At 40.1% G+C, this 16,511-nt stretch overlaps 1 protein-coding gene across 3 annotated transcripts; it reads left to right on the forward strand.

Annotated features, from left to right (window-relative positions):
• The first annotated feature begins 1,096 nt into the window (after positions 1–1,096).
• Positions 1,097–15,420, forward strand: tbc1d24 (TBC1 domain family, member 24). Of its 3 annotated transcripts, none has more exons than XM_085170109.1 (7): positions 1,097–1,208; positions 5,821–6,930; positions 7,860–8,018; positions 8,364–8,427; positions 9,586–9,681; positions 12,691–12,937; positions 14,383–15,420. In XM_085170109.1, the coding sequence occupies exons 2-7, from the start codon at positions 5,942–5,944 to the stop codon at positions 14,535–14,537; spliced, it is 1,710 nt and encodes a 569-aa protein (XP_085026235.1). In that variant the 5' UTR covers positions 1,097–1,208; positions 5,821–5,941; the 3' UTR covers positions 14,538–15,420. The 3 variants fall into 3 exon arrangements, with proteins under 3 accessions (XP_085026235.1, XP_085026234.1, XP_085026233.1); XM_085170108.1 differs by lacking the exon at positions 1,097–1,208 and adding an exon at positions 3,966–4,074 and having other exon boundaries at positions 4,236–6,930; XM_085170107.1 differs by lacking the exon at positions 1,097–1,208 and adding an exon at positions 5,027–5,580.
• The last annotated feature ends 1,091 nt before the right edge of the window (positions 15,421–16,511 follow it).

A 16,511-nucleotide genomic window follows, 5' to 3' on the forward strand; every position in this document is an offset into this window, starting at 1 on the left:
TTCATTTTTGTGAGGTTCATGTGCATCCCTGTGTTCTAATACGGATTTACTAAAGTACTTAAAGTACTGGCGCAAATGTATTAAGTTGCATTGATCCTATCTATGCTTTAACGGTGCCCTAGCCCCAACACACGCCTGCACATATGCTTCATGTGAGAGAATGTGCTGATATTTGTGTGCATGATAATACATCCATTCTGGGTGGAGTGGGAGGTAAATGGCATCTTGGGTGGCTCAAAGTGTGAAATAGAAAAGACTTGATGAGTTATGACCTTAAGGCTTACTGGTTTCTCTCATAATCCAGAGAACCATGTACATGGATGACAGATTAGATCTGCCTCACTGTGACATAGCTGCTCTCTTCTTTTGTCATTTCTGTGTGCTGTGCAACGTAATCAGTTTTGTGGTGGCTTTTTACTTATATTATATAGGGAAAAACACAAATGCTGATATGTTTGTTTATTACTAGTAGTAGTATTTGCCCCTTTTTCTTTATTACTGAAGTACAAAATGACGGTATAAAAAGACATAGGCAGTGCGTGAGAGGAAGAGAGACAGAGCCAAATAACATTTTACCCAGAGTCGCTCTGTGATGGCCCCACAATTTAATCATCAGTAATAACTGTCATGTGTTGGGCGGTTGTATTTTGACGGTTGCTTTGAGTCCTGGACAAAGGCAGGGCTTGTTGTGCTTGCCAGGGTACTTCCTGTCCTGTTCCAGTGCCATCACATATTTGACACAGAAGGTCTGGAAGTAAACAGGACATAGCAGATAATGGGATCTACCACGCAACAGTACTTTTCTTCAGAAACTAAGCCATGGATAAATATTTGAGTTACTCTTTGGTGCACTCAGCAGAGTTTATGGAATTTCATAGCTTTTTGTGTAACATAAATGTTTGATACAGGCATGCCTGTGTCATAAACCTCAAATTTGGCATGTCTGCTACTAATATTATATAGTTTGTATTCTAGATTTATGTTTGTATTAACGTTGTTTTTTTTTCACAAAAATAATCTAATAACCTAGTGAGTGTACAGATAAGTAACTGAGAACAGTTTATATTTAACCGCTCCATCTGAGCCCCTGTCTGCAGCTTCAGGAGCTGCACGCTCAAAAACGCTGCGTCCGGGATTGGAGGCAGTGCGCATGCTCGAGTGTACTTAATATGAACGCTGTCTCCTGTCTCAAGACATCTCAGACTCAGGTGGGGATATTCATTTAATTTTCTTCTGACAGCTATTTATATATCGCCTTCCTTGTTGTGGAGTAAAGGTAATACTTTGGCGTGTTTCTAGCTTTGTGGATGTGACACGCTTTTCAAAAAAAAAAAAAAAAAAGGGAAACATCTTGTTATAAACAGACTCCAACACAGCCTTTGGACCAAATTAATTTGTGGTTGACAACGTCCATGCTGGCTAATGAAGCAACGTTAGCCAAAAGCTTGCTCAAATGTTTTAGCGTTTGTCCGTATCTGCACGCTTGTTGTGGAGGTTATGTGTTTAGCGAGTAGGTTTTGTGCGGCTAGTTAAGGTTCCGGTTGCTCCTGAATTGCACTGACAGATGCGGCTAGCTAAGGCTAACAGTGCTAACTTGGCAAGTGTGAATGGAAAAGGGTATATCAGATTTACTCCGGCGGTAATGTTAAATACCCTGTGACCCGTGGCACTGGTTTCGTGCTAGCTTATTTTGCCTCAGCTGGTTAGCTGACGTTAATCGTTTATAGGATTGAAAATGCAGCTAATTTGGAGCTGTCACCTCAGTATGTGATGACACAATTGTACCTGCAGCCTTACCTTAGCCGTTTGTGTGCTTTTACTGAGCGTCCAGGATGAAACTAAAAGCAGTAATTGGTTTTATAGTACAGCTAGCTAACAGTACAGTACGCTCTCCGTTAAGGCTAGCAAGAAGCTTCCTCCTCCTCCCCTCGGTACGTTTTACATTAATATCTGAGGCAGGTTTTGTTTTTTTCAAATGGACATGCAGCATCAAAAGAAGTACGGAAATGTTTGGGGGGGGGGGGGTCTCTTTTTTTTTTGTAAATTTTCAGACACATAGTAGTACAGCTGCCATCCCAATGTCATTCTCATCTACATCTATTATCTGTGAATGTAAAGTATATAGTGATTAAATCCAAGATTCTTTAGCTGGAAACCCTTAAACTATTACAATATTCTTTCTTTTTTGTTTTTTAAATGCCTATAGGAAAATTCTGTTATCTTGATGAAAGGTTAAAAATCTTTGCTTTGGTTTGCAATTAAAATGCAGTTTGGTTAGCATAAATCCAACCATTTGAGCCCTGAGATTTTGGAACTGGTAATTGGTCAAAATAATGACCAGGCTGTATCAGTCTGACATCTTTATTGAGCAGCATTTGTGTAATTATTTTAAACAGGATTGCGTTTAGATTTTACAGGTCACAAACAAAACAAAACCACAAAAAAAGGAAATGGCCGTGAAGCAAAAGTTTGGCAATTCTGTGGGACGAATAAGACTATTTCACTTCTTGTTTTGGGGGTTCTTCAGTCATTCATAGTGATTGCACCTTGAGTGAGTTTTCCTAACTTTTCAGAGCCATGGTAAAAACTTCAGCTCTTACCTTTTGTTGTCATTAATTCCTTGTGGATTTTACGGTGTAATTCTCCTGTAATAGAAGCTGCACTCTTTTCATCTTGGCCTTATTTATTTATTTTTAAATACAGATTTATTCTGTTCTTTAGTCACCCAGTGAAATATTCATCCTGCAAAACAAGACCAAAACTGCTCATTCCAGTATGTGGTTCATGAAATTCTAAACCTTTTTTCTCAGAACATTCCTGTGTTTACTGCGGACAGAAATTTCTATTTTTAATTCAAGCAAACAACAAGACCCGTGTGATAGAGCACAGTTTTTCCGATGAAGCCCAGACTACAGGTGTGACCGCACTATAAAACAGTGTGCGACTGTGCTACAGACTGCCAAACTATTCTTAGACCTAATCTTAGCCACTATATTATCGAGTCTGACTTTGATCAGTTGCACCCAGTGTCACGTGTATAATGGCAGCATTTAGGTGAAACATGCCCTTATATAACATAAGTAGGACAGTTATATCGCGAGTGCTCCCAGCTTCTCATGCAAGGATATGCTGATATCCTCCTCTATGTGACAGACATATAAACAGATTTTTAATGACTGTCTCTTTTAGTGTATTGCAAGCGATCTTTGGACTGCCATCTCCATGTGACGTCTTGAGAAAGGGGAAATAAAAGCACCCAAAAAGATTGTGCTTCAGCTATTCTCCGTATGTTTCAGAGCGCAACTGATTTGTAGACGTGCCATCTGCCTGTATCATGTGGGATGTGAAACAGTTAACAGCTTGTGACCTTCAGCAATTACAGGGTTTTTTTTTTCTAGTAGCCAATTAAATCAGCCAAAGATGTTTGCACACAAGTCATTTCAAGCTTTCACAGGTCTATGAGGTGTATGATGCACATGCATTTTTGTATTTGTCAGAACATGATTAGGGAAATTGATCAGTAGTGTGTCTTCATTACAGATTTACTGTGGTCATTTTGCATTCCATCTCTCAAATCGCTTCTTATGGAAACAGAACTTTCTGAGTCTTTATTTTTGTGCATTTTTCTACTTTAACATTGCTACATATTGAGCAGTATTTTATGTATTCTGGTGTAAATACCAATGCTACATTTGTTTTACATTTATTAGTTTTTCTTTTTATAGCACTCTGGGGTTTTTTTGTATTTTATACAGTACCATGCTATAAAGTCTAATTTTCCACTTTCAGATATGCATATTTCTTCCTAATTGTGTGCTTATCCTCAGCTAGCTCATATACTCTAAATTGCCAAAAGTATTCACTCGTTTGTCATATAAACTTGAGTGACATCCCAAAAGACCCTAAGGTTACGTTCACACTGCAGGTGTTAATGCTCAATTCTGATTTTTTTTTTGATCAAATCCGATATTTTTGTCTGCTTGTTCACACTACAAATAAAATATGACAGCAAACGCGCTCTAGTGTGAACCCTCAATGCGGCCCGCATGCGCAAAAGAAGACGTCACACACAACGTGATCTGTTTAGACCCAGACCAAACAGTATTGTTTGACTGATGGCCGTTAATATAAAGACTTGTTTCGTACTCTACATTTCCCAATTTTGCTATAAGTTATAAAGTTATTTTGTTATTTACATGTGGCCTAATAATTATCCTTATTGCTGTTTTAGAGAGGCGCGGTGCTTCAAAGGATAGTTGCAGATTTCTGTCAGAATCTGCAGATTATACGGTACAAATAAAATGTTCACGTTTCTCCAACGTTGTCTTCCCAACAGTTTCACTAACATCTACACTGGATGGCCAGGAAGCGTTCGCGATGTCTTATCGGGCGCTTCTCCGGCGCTGATAATTGGCGTCTGTCTTGTGTCAGTGACGTAAAAGACGGATTTCATGCGACATGACCGTTCAAACAGCAGACGCTTTCTAAAACATCAGATATGTATCGGATTCAGTACCACATACGAAAGTGACCCAGATCGGATTTGAAAATATCGGTGTGCTGTTCACACTGTCATACCATGATTGGATATGGGTCGCATAGCGTCAAATAAGTTGGGTTTGATGTGCTTTCGCCTGCAGTGTGAACGTAGCCTAATTTATCCCAAAGGTGTTGTATCAGGTTGATGTCAGGACTCTGCACAGGGCAGTCAAGTTCTTCCACACACAGACCCAGATATCCATGTCTTTATGGACCTTGCTTTGTGCACTGGTGCGGAGTCATGTTGGAACAGTAAGGGGTAATCACCAAACTGTTCCCAAAATGTCTTGATATACTGAAGCATTAAGAGTTACTTTTTACTGGAACTAAGGGGCTGAACCTAACTCCTGAAAAAGAACCCTGACACATAATCCCCCCTCCACAAATTTTACGCTTGGCACAATACACAAGTACTGTTCCCCTGGCAACTACCAAACCCAGACCCATCCATCGGTTTGCCAGATGGAGAAGTGTGATTCATCACTGTGAGAACACGTCTCCTCTGCTCTAAAGTCCAATGGTAGCATGCTTTACAGCACTCCTGACGCTTTGAATTGTGCTTAGTGATGTTAGGTTTGGGTGCAGCTGCTTGGCCATAGAAACTCATTCAATGAAGCTCTCTACGCACTGTTCTTGAGCTAATCTGAAGGTCACATGAAGTTTGAAAGTCTATAGCTACTGACTCTGCAGAAAGTAATCAACCTCTGGGTACTATGTGCCTCAGCATCTGCTGAGCCAGCTCTGATTTCATGTTTCTTACCACTTTGTGGCTAAGTATCTGTCATTCCCAGTCACTTCCACTTTGTTATAATACCACTAGCAGTTGACTTTGGAATATTTAGTAGCAAAGCAATTTCACGACTGGACATGTTGCACAGCTGGCATCCTATCATGATGCCACGCTGGAATTCAGAGCTCCTGAGAGCGACCCATTTTTTTCACAAATGTTTGTAGAAACAGTCTGAATGCCTAGGTACTCTATTTCTATACACCTGTGGCCATGGAAGTGATTGGAACACCTAAATTCAATGATGGCGATGGGTGAGTGAATACTTCTGGTAATATATTGTACTTAGTGTAGATCAGGACTAATTAGATAAGTTCACTAAGGGCTCAGAAGGTGGAAGCCATTTTCGAACAAATCTTTCAAGTAATAAATATGAAATTTACATCAGTGGGAACTTAATAATTCTATGATGCTACTGACAGTTAATAATAATGCATGTGCATAATTATAAGCTTTTTTTGATACATCTGTCTTGTCACCCTTGTTTTTTCCAGTGACCATAATGGGCAGATAAGAAAGACAAAATATCTGCTGTGTGGAGGCTAGAAGGTTAGTAAGACCTCGGCAGATACCTCCTCTCTTCCTGCACAAGCAGTCCAGCAAGTTTACAGCACAATGGCTGAAGAAGACTATGGCAGCTTTGTGGACTGGAACCAGATGGGGGATTTGGCCAAGAGCAGCGGGCCCACCAAGGTGGACACTAAAGATCTGAAAGAGTTCAAACAGATGGCTCGACAAGGTTATTGGGCCAAGAACCACAAGCTGCGGGCACAAGTCTACCAGCAACTCATCAAAGCCATTCCTTGCCGTACAGTGACCCCAGATGCAGCAGTGTATCATGACATTATGGGAAATGCAGCCACAAAAAAAACCTCCACCAACGTCCCACTACCAGAGTTTGTGGATGGAAATCCCATACCACGGTACTGTCTGAAGCCGGAGGCAGTGGCCTCAGCCCATCAGATCATCAACTGCCTCGCTGGACAGTTTCCAGATATCTCTCATTGCCCAGCTCTTCCTGCAGTTACTTCATTGCTCTTGCACTTCAGTGTAGACGAAGCTCAATGTTTTGAGCATGTCAGCCGCATACTGGCATGCAACGAGCCAGGGAAGCGACTTATAGACCAGACCTTCCTGGCTTATGAGTCTAGCTGCATGACCTTTGGTGACCTAGCCAATAAGTACTGCACAGCTGCTCACAAACTGATCGTTGCCACGGCTCAGGATGTGATGGATGTCTACTCAGACTGGCAGCGCTGGGTCCTCGGTGATCTGCCTTTTAGCCATGTGGTTAGGGTCCTAGATGTCTACCTAGTAGAGGGCTATAAGGTTCTTTACCGCGTGGCAGTAGCCTTGCTCAAGTTCTATCGCAAGCATAAAATGGGAGCAGAGGGGGGGCAGGGCAACCAGCAGCAGGAGGATTCAAACAAAATCAAGGCAGATATTCAGGCATTTGTTAAGGGCATTGCTTCCACCGTTACACCTGACAAGCTGCTAGAGAAGGCCTTCTCCATCCGCCTGTTCAGCCGCAAGGAGATCACCCTGCTGCAGCTCACAAATGAGAAGTCCCTGCAGCAAAAAGGAATCACTGTGAAGCAGAAGCGGTAAAGTAAAAAAAAAAAAAGTAAATGTTTTATTTTTTGTTTTGTTTGTTTTTTAAGTGGGTAAATGTACTTTCTAAACTTCAAAACTGGGCTATTTCCTGTGCGGACCCTTTGCTACACGCTGTGTTTGTCATTACTCTGCTTTTTTAAGTTATTGTTACCACATGTTTTATAATTTTTATATTAAACTTAACCAAATGGCTTCTCACAGTCCCATACTAGGAGTTGAGCTCTTTTAATAAAATTCATCAGTCCACTTTGTTAATCTAGCAATATGTGAACTCTAAAGTTTCATAATTTACCATTACCTTCAGTCTGGAAATCTACTGCCATTAGAATGAAAATACTTGAACATGACTAAACTTCCTTCACGGTTTGTGGACTTCACCCTGGTATGCATGGCATGCAGACGACCAATATAAACCATTTGAAATATAATTTAGCACAAGTGTAGAGAAGATATGTTTACAGTCTTAACTGTTTTAGCATTTTTTTTATTTATTTATTTATTTTTATTTTTTTGGTAGCAATGCCCTCTGTCTTTTAAGCTTTATATTCTGGCTGTAGGAAACAGTTTTGAGTTGCTTTGCATCCTTTTCTCACTGTCTGTTCTTTTTTCTTTTCTGCTTGGTTTGTGCCACGACTTTTCCACCATGTTATGTCTCATCTGCACACCACTCCTGTGTTTGCCACATTGGTTCTTTTACAGCTCTAGGTGGGTGCTCTTACATGGTTACACTTATTTCTGATACCTGTTTTAAATAACCTGTGACCAAGTTGTTGTTTTGGGTTTTTTTTTTTGTTTTTTTTTGGGGGGGGGGGGGGGGTTGGGGGGGGGGGGGTGTATTTTATACACATCTCTTCACTGTATGGGATGCTTTTTCTGAACCTCTCTCTTTCCTGTGTCTAAATTGCTTTGGCATCTGCAGGCGGAACGTGCAGCTGGCACTTAACCCTGACACATTTTCCTCGGAGATAGTCAGTGCCAAGGAGATGCATGACATCTGGTCATGGATCCCAGAGCGCTTTGCCCTGTGCCAACCACAGCTTCTCTTCACAACCTCCACCCACGGTTGCAGCCTGAACAGGTGCATTTTACAATTTAATTAATGTGTTAGCTGCTGCTCATAATTTACATTTTATAACTTTGAATGAAATTAATAACTAAAAGTTTGGGTAAGTCTGAATTTAAGGTTACATTTTTCTTTTAATGGAGTCAAATCAATTTTTTTCATGGCTTAAAGCAACATCATTTTGTTTTAATAAAGTAAGAAGCTTTTGGGTTTTTGTTACCAGCGCCTCACTTTGCTTAAAGTAAAATACAAAAGTGTGTGACTGTTGCTGCATTACGATCCACTGGATATGTGTTAGTTTCAGTATTAGGTGTTTAATAAGACTGTTGTAGTGAATTAAATATTTTTCCTTTTTTACAGATTCTACTCACATTGTGAGGGCCACGAACCCACTCTGCTCCTCATCAGGACCACAGATGGCGATGTAAGTAGCATTTCTTTCTACTGACATAAATATTGTTAATATTTTTTCTGAAGGAAAACAGTGGAATGTGCCATCAGATATTTTATTATGATCAACGAGCTAAGGTAAATTACAGGTAAAATGCGACCTCATATTCAGAGCCAACCTTTTGGCGATCTCGATCCAGTCTGTGATGTGTGAAAAGGAAAAATTAAGCAACTTCTGGGGGAGGGGGTCAAAAAAGATTGGACAGAGTGGCAAGGAGGCATACCCATGCTTTTGTAAATACATGAATTACTCATACTTTGTACATTTTTGTCACAATAAAGAGGAAGCAAAGATCAGTTTTCTCTGAACTGCAGAAAACTGAACTGCAGTTTGTGACTCTGCTCAGCGCTGCTGCCTCTATGAGCTCAGCGTGATGACGCTTGAACCAGCACTCCACCTGCTGCAGCCTCTGTGGTGGTGTGACCCTCCAGCTTGCAGAGGATCTTCGGAGCAGAAGCACTGCTGTCACCGGCTGCAGTCCAAGACACAGTGGAGTTTAACAGTCTATCAGTAAATGGATTGGATTGTTGTCAGAGACCAGCATGCATAAATGTTAGCTTAATTTTTCTACATTTAGGGATGCAGGTCTGTACTGAGATTGCATTAAAGTTTGAGTTTAATGCACAAGTAAAAACATTTGCACAAATGTCTTAACATATTTCTGCACTTTTTCTTTCCATGTTTCTGTTTTGGTTTCTTAGTTTAAGGGCTTTTGCCGACCCCAAGTCATTCTTGCCCTCTGACCCACCCTAATATATAACTATCATTAGTTTCTATCTTTGTCTGATACAGGAAGCATCAAAGGTAAAAATGTCATGTTTGACAAGTAAAGTCCTTCTTAGCACATGCAATAGGTGTGACCTACTCGTAGCATTAACTCAGTCATTGCTCTTTATTTAAGGAGTTAAAGAGGCTAAGATTAGGTTTCTGTTTTTCAAAGTAGACTCGGGTTATATTTTTGTCCTGGTCCATGTGTCATATGATTGGATTATCCTGGCATTAGTGTTGGCATCTTACAGACACCACAGTCAGTCCTTCCACTTGCTTGACTTTTGTCACAACCGCTGAAGGTGAATAAATCCACAGATTATCTCACTCAATGTAATTTTTTACTTAATTATTTTCCAACAGGTATGCGGAGCGTTTCTGTCCACTGATTGGGAGGAAAGGAAGAGAGGAGGCAACAAGTTGAGCTTCTTCGGCACAGGGGAATGTTTTGTCTTCAGGGTAAGATTATTTTCAGTTATCTAGTAGCAAAAACCCATTTTTTTTCTTAAAGACATAATTTGAGTCATTTTTAGAGATAGTTGGAATTTCTTTGTAGTGCTATTGTATGACCAGCAGGGGGTACCATCTATCTTTTTTCAAATGTTACTGTTGTCAATATCAATGGCCCCAGTTGGTGTATCATTTGGAGAAGTTTTCATACTAGGGCACAGTTCCCTTGTCATTGACATGCTGTCCAGTGCAAAAAAAAACCAGCCACTCTTCTTGCTATTCTGGTGGCAGCAGTGCACCATTGCCTAGAAATAGAAATAAAGACTGGCTGTCTGTTCCCTTCTCTATGAATTATTTACTTGGCTAACTGTGTAAAGCTCAGCTGTGTGCTGTCTGAGCCTAGACACCAGAAAACACAGTCATCTCAAACACCAATACTTAAGCACACACATATCGGAAACTCCTGTAACCCGAAGCCCTTAGTATCGTAGCAGGCTCGTACCTGATACCACGCCTGACACACACGAGAGACAGACTCCAGGACCAATGTCTATTGGATGGGCAGTAGAGGTTTGAACAAGACCAGGAGAAAATTATTAGCATACAAGATAATGTATGCCATGCAAACATTAGAATAACCCTACAAAAAAAAAGTTATCAGTCTCCAGAAGACGTAAACTTAAAGGTCTTACCTTCTCTTATGGGATTTTTCTTTTCTTTTTTCTATCGTTTACATTTTCAAATTCAAGAAAAGGACCTCAAACTGATGTTTGAGGTCCTTTGTTTGCGGTCCATGTAAGAAAAGGACCTCAAACATAAGTTTGAGGTCCTTTTCTTACATGATCAGTAATGCCCCCTTTGACCAGTCTCACAACTTTCTAATGCTTTGCTAAAAGCTGTGAAGGTGATCCTCCATTCTTCCTTCATAAGGCTTCTAGTTCTGTAATTTTGGGACTTGTATCCACTTCTGTTTTGAGCTCTGTCCACAGTTTTTAGGTAGAGAGATTGTAAAGAGGAACACTTCTGCTTTGTTTGTTTGTCTCTTTTTTTTTTTTTATTTCTATGTGGTTGTATTTTTTTAACATGTTCAAAATAAAGATTACATTCAGTTCTGTTCTGTTTGCACCTCTTCAAGGAGCCTATTCTAGATTTTCAGGTGTTAGGGAGAGATAGATTTTTTTTTTCTTTTCAAAAACCTAGAGAAGAGAAGATGCCTGAAGAATGAAGAAGTGTACTAGTACAGATTTTCTAAAACAAAGGCAACGTGCAGAGCTGTAGTACCTACAGAAGAACAAAAATTATGAGCCATATCATGAAGCTATGGGAAAAGAAATGACGATCGGTGTGTTGCAGTACAGATTCATGATGAGTTAGCACTACAGATGCGATGTTTGCTTCAAGTGTGTTAATGGAGAAGTACGGAGAATGTCAGAAGGTCTTTGTAGATCTAGGGAAAGCATATGATGGGGTGCCAAGAGAGCAACTGTTACTGCATGAGAAGTCTGAAGTGGCAGAGAGGTAAGCAAGGATAGCTTAGACGGAGGTGAGGTGGGCTGTAGGTATGACGGATGGATTCAAGGTGAGCCTGGTATTACTCCAGGGAATGAGCCCCTTCTTGTTTTCTATGGTGATGAACAGGCTGACAAATGAGGCCAAGCAGGAATTTCCATGGACTGATCTTTGCAGATGACACTGATCTTTAGTGATGGTGGGGAGCAGGTAGGAGAGGTGGAGGTTTGCTCTGGAGAGAAGAGCAAGGAAAATACATTCTGTCCTGCTTCTATGAAAGTGTGTGACTAAGAGGAACATAGATGTAACAGAGAACCTGGAAGGAGAAGTAATTCAAATGAGTACATGAGTTTAAATGGGGTCAGCCATCCAAAACAACTGACTGTGTAGAAGAGAGTGCGGGCAGGAAGTTGTGAGTGGAGACGAGTATCACAGGTGATCTGTGACTGAAGGATGGCAGCAAGAATAAAAGGGAGGGTTAAAAGATGTTAGTGAGACATGCTGTGATGTATAGTTTGAGCACATTGCACTGACAAAAAGACTGTGGATGAGCTGGAGATGTTAAGATTTTCAATGGGAGTGACCAGGATGGACAAGATTAGAAATGAGTACATATCAAAGAAAGCTCATGTTAGAGCTTGTATTGTTTCTCTGCTTGACTTAATTTACCCCATTTCTTTACTCATTGTGGCCATAAAGCTTTGTTTCAACTTCATCAACCCACTGGATTAGTTTTCTAATGTATGTGTCATGTTTAGATGTTCATTTGAAATCTTCTGATTGTAGACTTGTGAGGCGTAAGAGAGGTTTTCTTATGATGAGCCACGTTTTTGCAGGTGTCACGGCACAGTAAAGGTGCCACACCAGAGTCTACTAAATCATCATGAAGCTGCTCTGCAGTAAAAAGCTGAGTTTTCTTGTTTGTAGTTCTTAATGGTAAATTTCATGACTAGAAATCCAAGAAAATGTGAGAAATCTGCTCCAACTTCTTAATTACATCTCAAACTGAGGACCCCTGAGGCTGGTTGTCTCCTCTGGGAAAATTTCAGAGTACCAGATGGCTGCTTAGAGGAGTCAGAATTTTTAAAGCAGCCATGACTCTAACAAGTAAAAGTTATGTTAAAGCTCCAAACTTCTAGAGTCCCCCATCTTCTGTGTTTGTGGTGTGACCTTTTTCCCCCCAGTGGAGCTCAAGAAACAGTAGATTGTAGTTTGTCTGCCAAAAGCAACAGTTTTATTAAAGATATTAGACAGTGCTGCCTTAACTCAGCAGAGGAAGACAGCTGTTTATCGAATTTGCTTGGTGAAGAAAATTCCAACTGTTTTTCCTAAAGAATGCTAAATTCCATGATGTATCTCTGTTTGTTAAAATCAGGATTCATTTTGGGATATTAACTAATTTATGTGATTTTTAAGAAAATGGGTATTTTGTTCTATTACTACTTCATTTAATGTGTGGTTTTCTGGTGTGTAGTTGTTAATTATAGACATTCCTGTTTCTCTTGTTAGCTGAAGCCGGAGATGGAGCGTTACGAGTGGATAGTAATCCGTCACCCTGAGCTGGCTTCGTCCATCAAGACCCAGGCTCAGGAAGAAACGGCAGCATCTGAAGACCAGATCACAGACAGCAATAGCTTACAGCAGCCAGAAAAACCTCCTGGAGAGCTGTCGCCATTTCTGTCTGCCCGCCACTTCAACCTGAACTCTAAGAATACTTCTATGTTCATGTCTGGAAATGTTGACTCCATCATAGTGGGTGAGTGGACTTTGACAGTATGTCTTTTATGTGCATTTCCCATTTAAAGCGTGGGGTTTTTTTGGTTTTTTTGGGGTTTTTTTTAAATAGTAACTTGTATTCTCCCATAATTAGGAAAATTGGTAAAGAACTAGCGCCTAATTTCTTAAACTGGGTGCCATCGGGCGTACCTAATTCTAATCAGGTGCTGTTTTAAGCACTCTGCTACATGATCCCTACATGATTTGATGATGAATCGTCATCAAGTTGTCAAATTCTGAACACATTTTAATGACTTCTAAATCATTGCGATTTTTACTTTCCACAATAATGAGCTATTGGTGTAAAACCCACTTTTCAGCTTTTAATAAATTTTGAAACTGTATTTTTTTTAGAGACCTGGAATGTAAATGTTTTTGTGATTTGTAAAAGTGGTTTATGCTAACTCTGATCAGTAATGCTAAAGACCTTTACTGATATCCTTTGATTTTAAACAGGGTAGCACTTGATGGAAAGCTTTTACTGCACATGCAGTAAAGACTTTTTGCAATCTCAAACATTATAAATCACATTACTAAAATACTTAAACAGAATAATGAACCAAAGAATGAGTCTGGACAGTTTTATGGTCCGAGTTTGATGTTTTATTGTCTGTCTCCTGTTTCACCAAATGAGCAAATGAAGTCTATTGGCCTGAGATCTATTGACTCTGGAGGTGGTTTAGTACAGTGACCTCACTGTCATGTTCAGAAACTAGTTAAAGGTGATTTGAGCATTGTGACCTGGTGTTTTATTCTGCTGAAAACAGCCATCAGAAGATGGTGCTCATAAAGTGGGAAGGACACCATCAGCAGCAAAGCTAAGGCAGACCGTGGTGTTTGAACAATGGTCAAGAGACACAGTGTGCAAATATCCCCCACACCATTACACCACCAACAACCTGGTGTGGTCTTCTGCTGCTGTAGCCCTTTTGCTTCAAGGTTGCACGTATTGTACGTTGACAGATGCTCTTCTGCATATTTAAGTTACTGTTTTCTTCCGTTAGCTCTTTTTTTTTTTTTTTTTTTTGTGGACCAGTCTCTGTAAACCCCAGAGATGGTTGTGTGGGTAAAATCACAGTATATCAGCAGTTTCTGAGTTTCATACCAACCCAATGACCACATTCAGTCACTTAAAACACCTTTCTTCCTTATTCCATTTCTCAGTTTTAACTTTACCAAGTAATCTTGACCATGTCTACATGCCTACTTGCATTGAGTTGCTGCCAAACTGATCAGATGTTTGTGATAACGAGCTGTTGAACAGGTGTATCTAACAAAGCGGCCAGTGAGTGTACATGCTTTTTACATGCTCACAAGACTAAACACTATATGTCGATGAAACAGTGTTAATATTAAAGAGTCTGCTTGGAAGAAGTGCTGATCGTTGGTAACTCATGCAAACTCTGTCATCTTCTGTCCGATCAGGAGGAGGCGACGGCAACGCTCTGTATATCGACTCTGAGCTGAACCACGGGCGCACTGGCAGTTGCACCACCTTTGACAACCCGCCCCTGTGTGCAGAGAGCTTCCAGATTTCACTGCTAGAGGTGTGGGGCTTCCAGGACACCATGGCCTCATAATGCTGAGCACATACATGCAACACATACTTAGGTATTCATCCACAAACACTTAAACATATGAAATGAGAAGTCAAGTGTTTTAAGTGGAAAACAGACATGCAAACAAAACCACATCCGTCCTGCAAATTCAACTCTGAATTACTTTTTTTTTTAAATTTATTAAAGCAGTTTGTTCAAATTTCTGCAAATGAACAAAAAATGTTTCTTTTTTTTCCTGTTTATTTTTGTATTTATAGATTTGTGTACTCATTTTTTTGATATGATAATGGAAATGTCCAGGATCAACCTGCTGAGCAAAAACATTTGATTTTCTAAATGTAAATTTAAGTCTTTTTTTGTTCTGTAGTTTATCTGAATCTGCCAAACTCGTTGTTAAGCTAACTCTGCAGTCCTTACAGTACTATCAGGTCATGAAGTTTACAACAGCATGTGTGAAGTCGAGTCTCCATGTTTGTGATATATGATGAACAAAAGAATCTAGATGTTAGAGAACCTGTCGTATCTTCCCACACTTCCTGATATATCGTGAATAGATGGGAGATCTGACAAATGAATTCATGGTGTAAATGTTTATGAAGATCTAGTGAATTTTTATGTTGCCATTTTGCACCAGCTTTCTCTTTGAGTCTGTGATGATTGTCTCCCTTTTGTGCAGTATATGAATATAAGGTTGTTTTTTTTTCTTCTCCTCTACATCATTTTCCTGTTATTTCCGTCCTTTCCAGTATAAAGATTGTAATGAGAAGTTGAAACGCTGTCCTGTTCCTAAAGTGTCGTTGGGGGGCCTCTGTGTGAGTGTGTGGATTTGAAAATGTGCTTCAGTAAAGTGTCAATTGAGTAATTGCAAATGTGAAAATACAGCATTAAGCTTTCATCAGAGTCACTGTGTTGTCATTGTTATTTTGTCTTGTTACCGAAGGTGTTTTCACCCACACACTGCAGTCCAAAAACGGCTTTAAACATCCATTTTCCTAAATCAACTCAGTGTGAGAGTAATACTAATGAATTCACAGTGAATAAATGGGTGTAAGTAAAAGTATTTCTACTAGTGAGAATGATTTTGAAGCGAGCCATCTGCTGCGGTGAGGAAAAGTGAACTCCAGACCCTGATTCTCCTGACATTATCCACAGTTCACATTTGAAGATTTAGCTTTCTAATCCTTTCAAATCTGTCACGTTTGTTCCTGCAAAGCAAGAGTTGCATTTTCTCAGATTTTCACAGAAGTGTGCCACATGCCTTTACGGTCAGCTGACCACACATTGTCTTGTGTTTGCTCTGTACTCCCAGCAGTTACTTTCAGTTAGCCTTTTCCCAAAGGGACTGCAAAGTTATACAAGTGTATACTGAGAGCCATATCGCAAAGGGATTGAGGTTTTTTTTTTTGGGGGGTGGGGGGGCGTTGTAAGCCTTCAATGCACCTCAAACCCACAGAGAAAGCTGTGATATTAAAACCACAACTGACACCCTAATTAGCAGAAATTAAATTCTTGCAAATTGCACATAAATGTGTAGTAAAGCTCCAGCTTTAAACTACTAGGAATGACAAGTAAATTGCTCAGACACACGCACCACGTCTATTTTCGTTTGGCTGTCTTGTGCATGTCTCTCTTTTGTGGAAGCTGACACTGACGCTGCATGACTGGAAAATATTCAGCAGATATGAGTCAGATATAGTTATAAATATATCTTGGTAGTGAGCTGCGCTGCAGAATTCAATTCATAGAAATCCATGCCACATTTCAATCAAACCTAACAGAGAAACCGAGCCTGCTGTATTTGAATCATGCATACCTACCAACTCACAGCTGTGGAAACTGATACACCTGGTTATTTATCAGACATTTTATTTGGCATGTCAATGTGCAAGCGATCAATGTCAGTGCAGTCATATAAATTAAAAAAGCGCAAACTGATTTGCAGTGTGTGTGTGTGTGTGTGTGTGTGTGTGTGTGCGTGCCTCGCTGTAATGTATC

The sequence above is a fragment of the Neolamprologus multifasciatus genome, chromosome 8, assembly GCF_963576455.1.
Source record: "Neolamprologus multifasciatus chromosome 8, fNeoMul1.2, whole genome shotgun sequence".
In the NCBI taxonomy this organism is placed as follows: Eukaryota; Metazoa; Chordata; class Actinopteri; order Cichliformes; family Cichlidae; genus Neolamprologus; species Neolamprologus multifasciatus.

Coding starts and splice junctions, on each gene's coding strand:
- tbc1d24 (XM_085170109.1), top strand. CDS start 5,942: ATGGCTGAAGAAGACTATGGCAGCTTTGTGGACTGGAACCAGATGGGG. Junction 9,682..12,690: donor GGGAATGTTTTGTCTTCAGG/GTAAGATTATTT, acceptor TTCTCTTGTTAG/CTGAAGCCGGAGATGGAGCG. Junction 12,938..14,382: donor TGTTGACTCCATCATAGTGG/GTGAGTGGACTT, acceptor CTGTCCGATCAG/GAGGAGGCGACGGCAACGCT.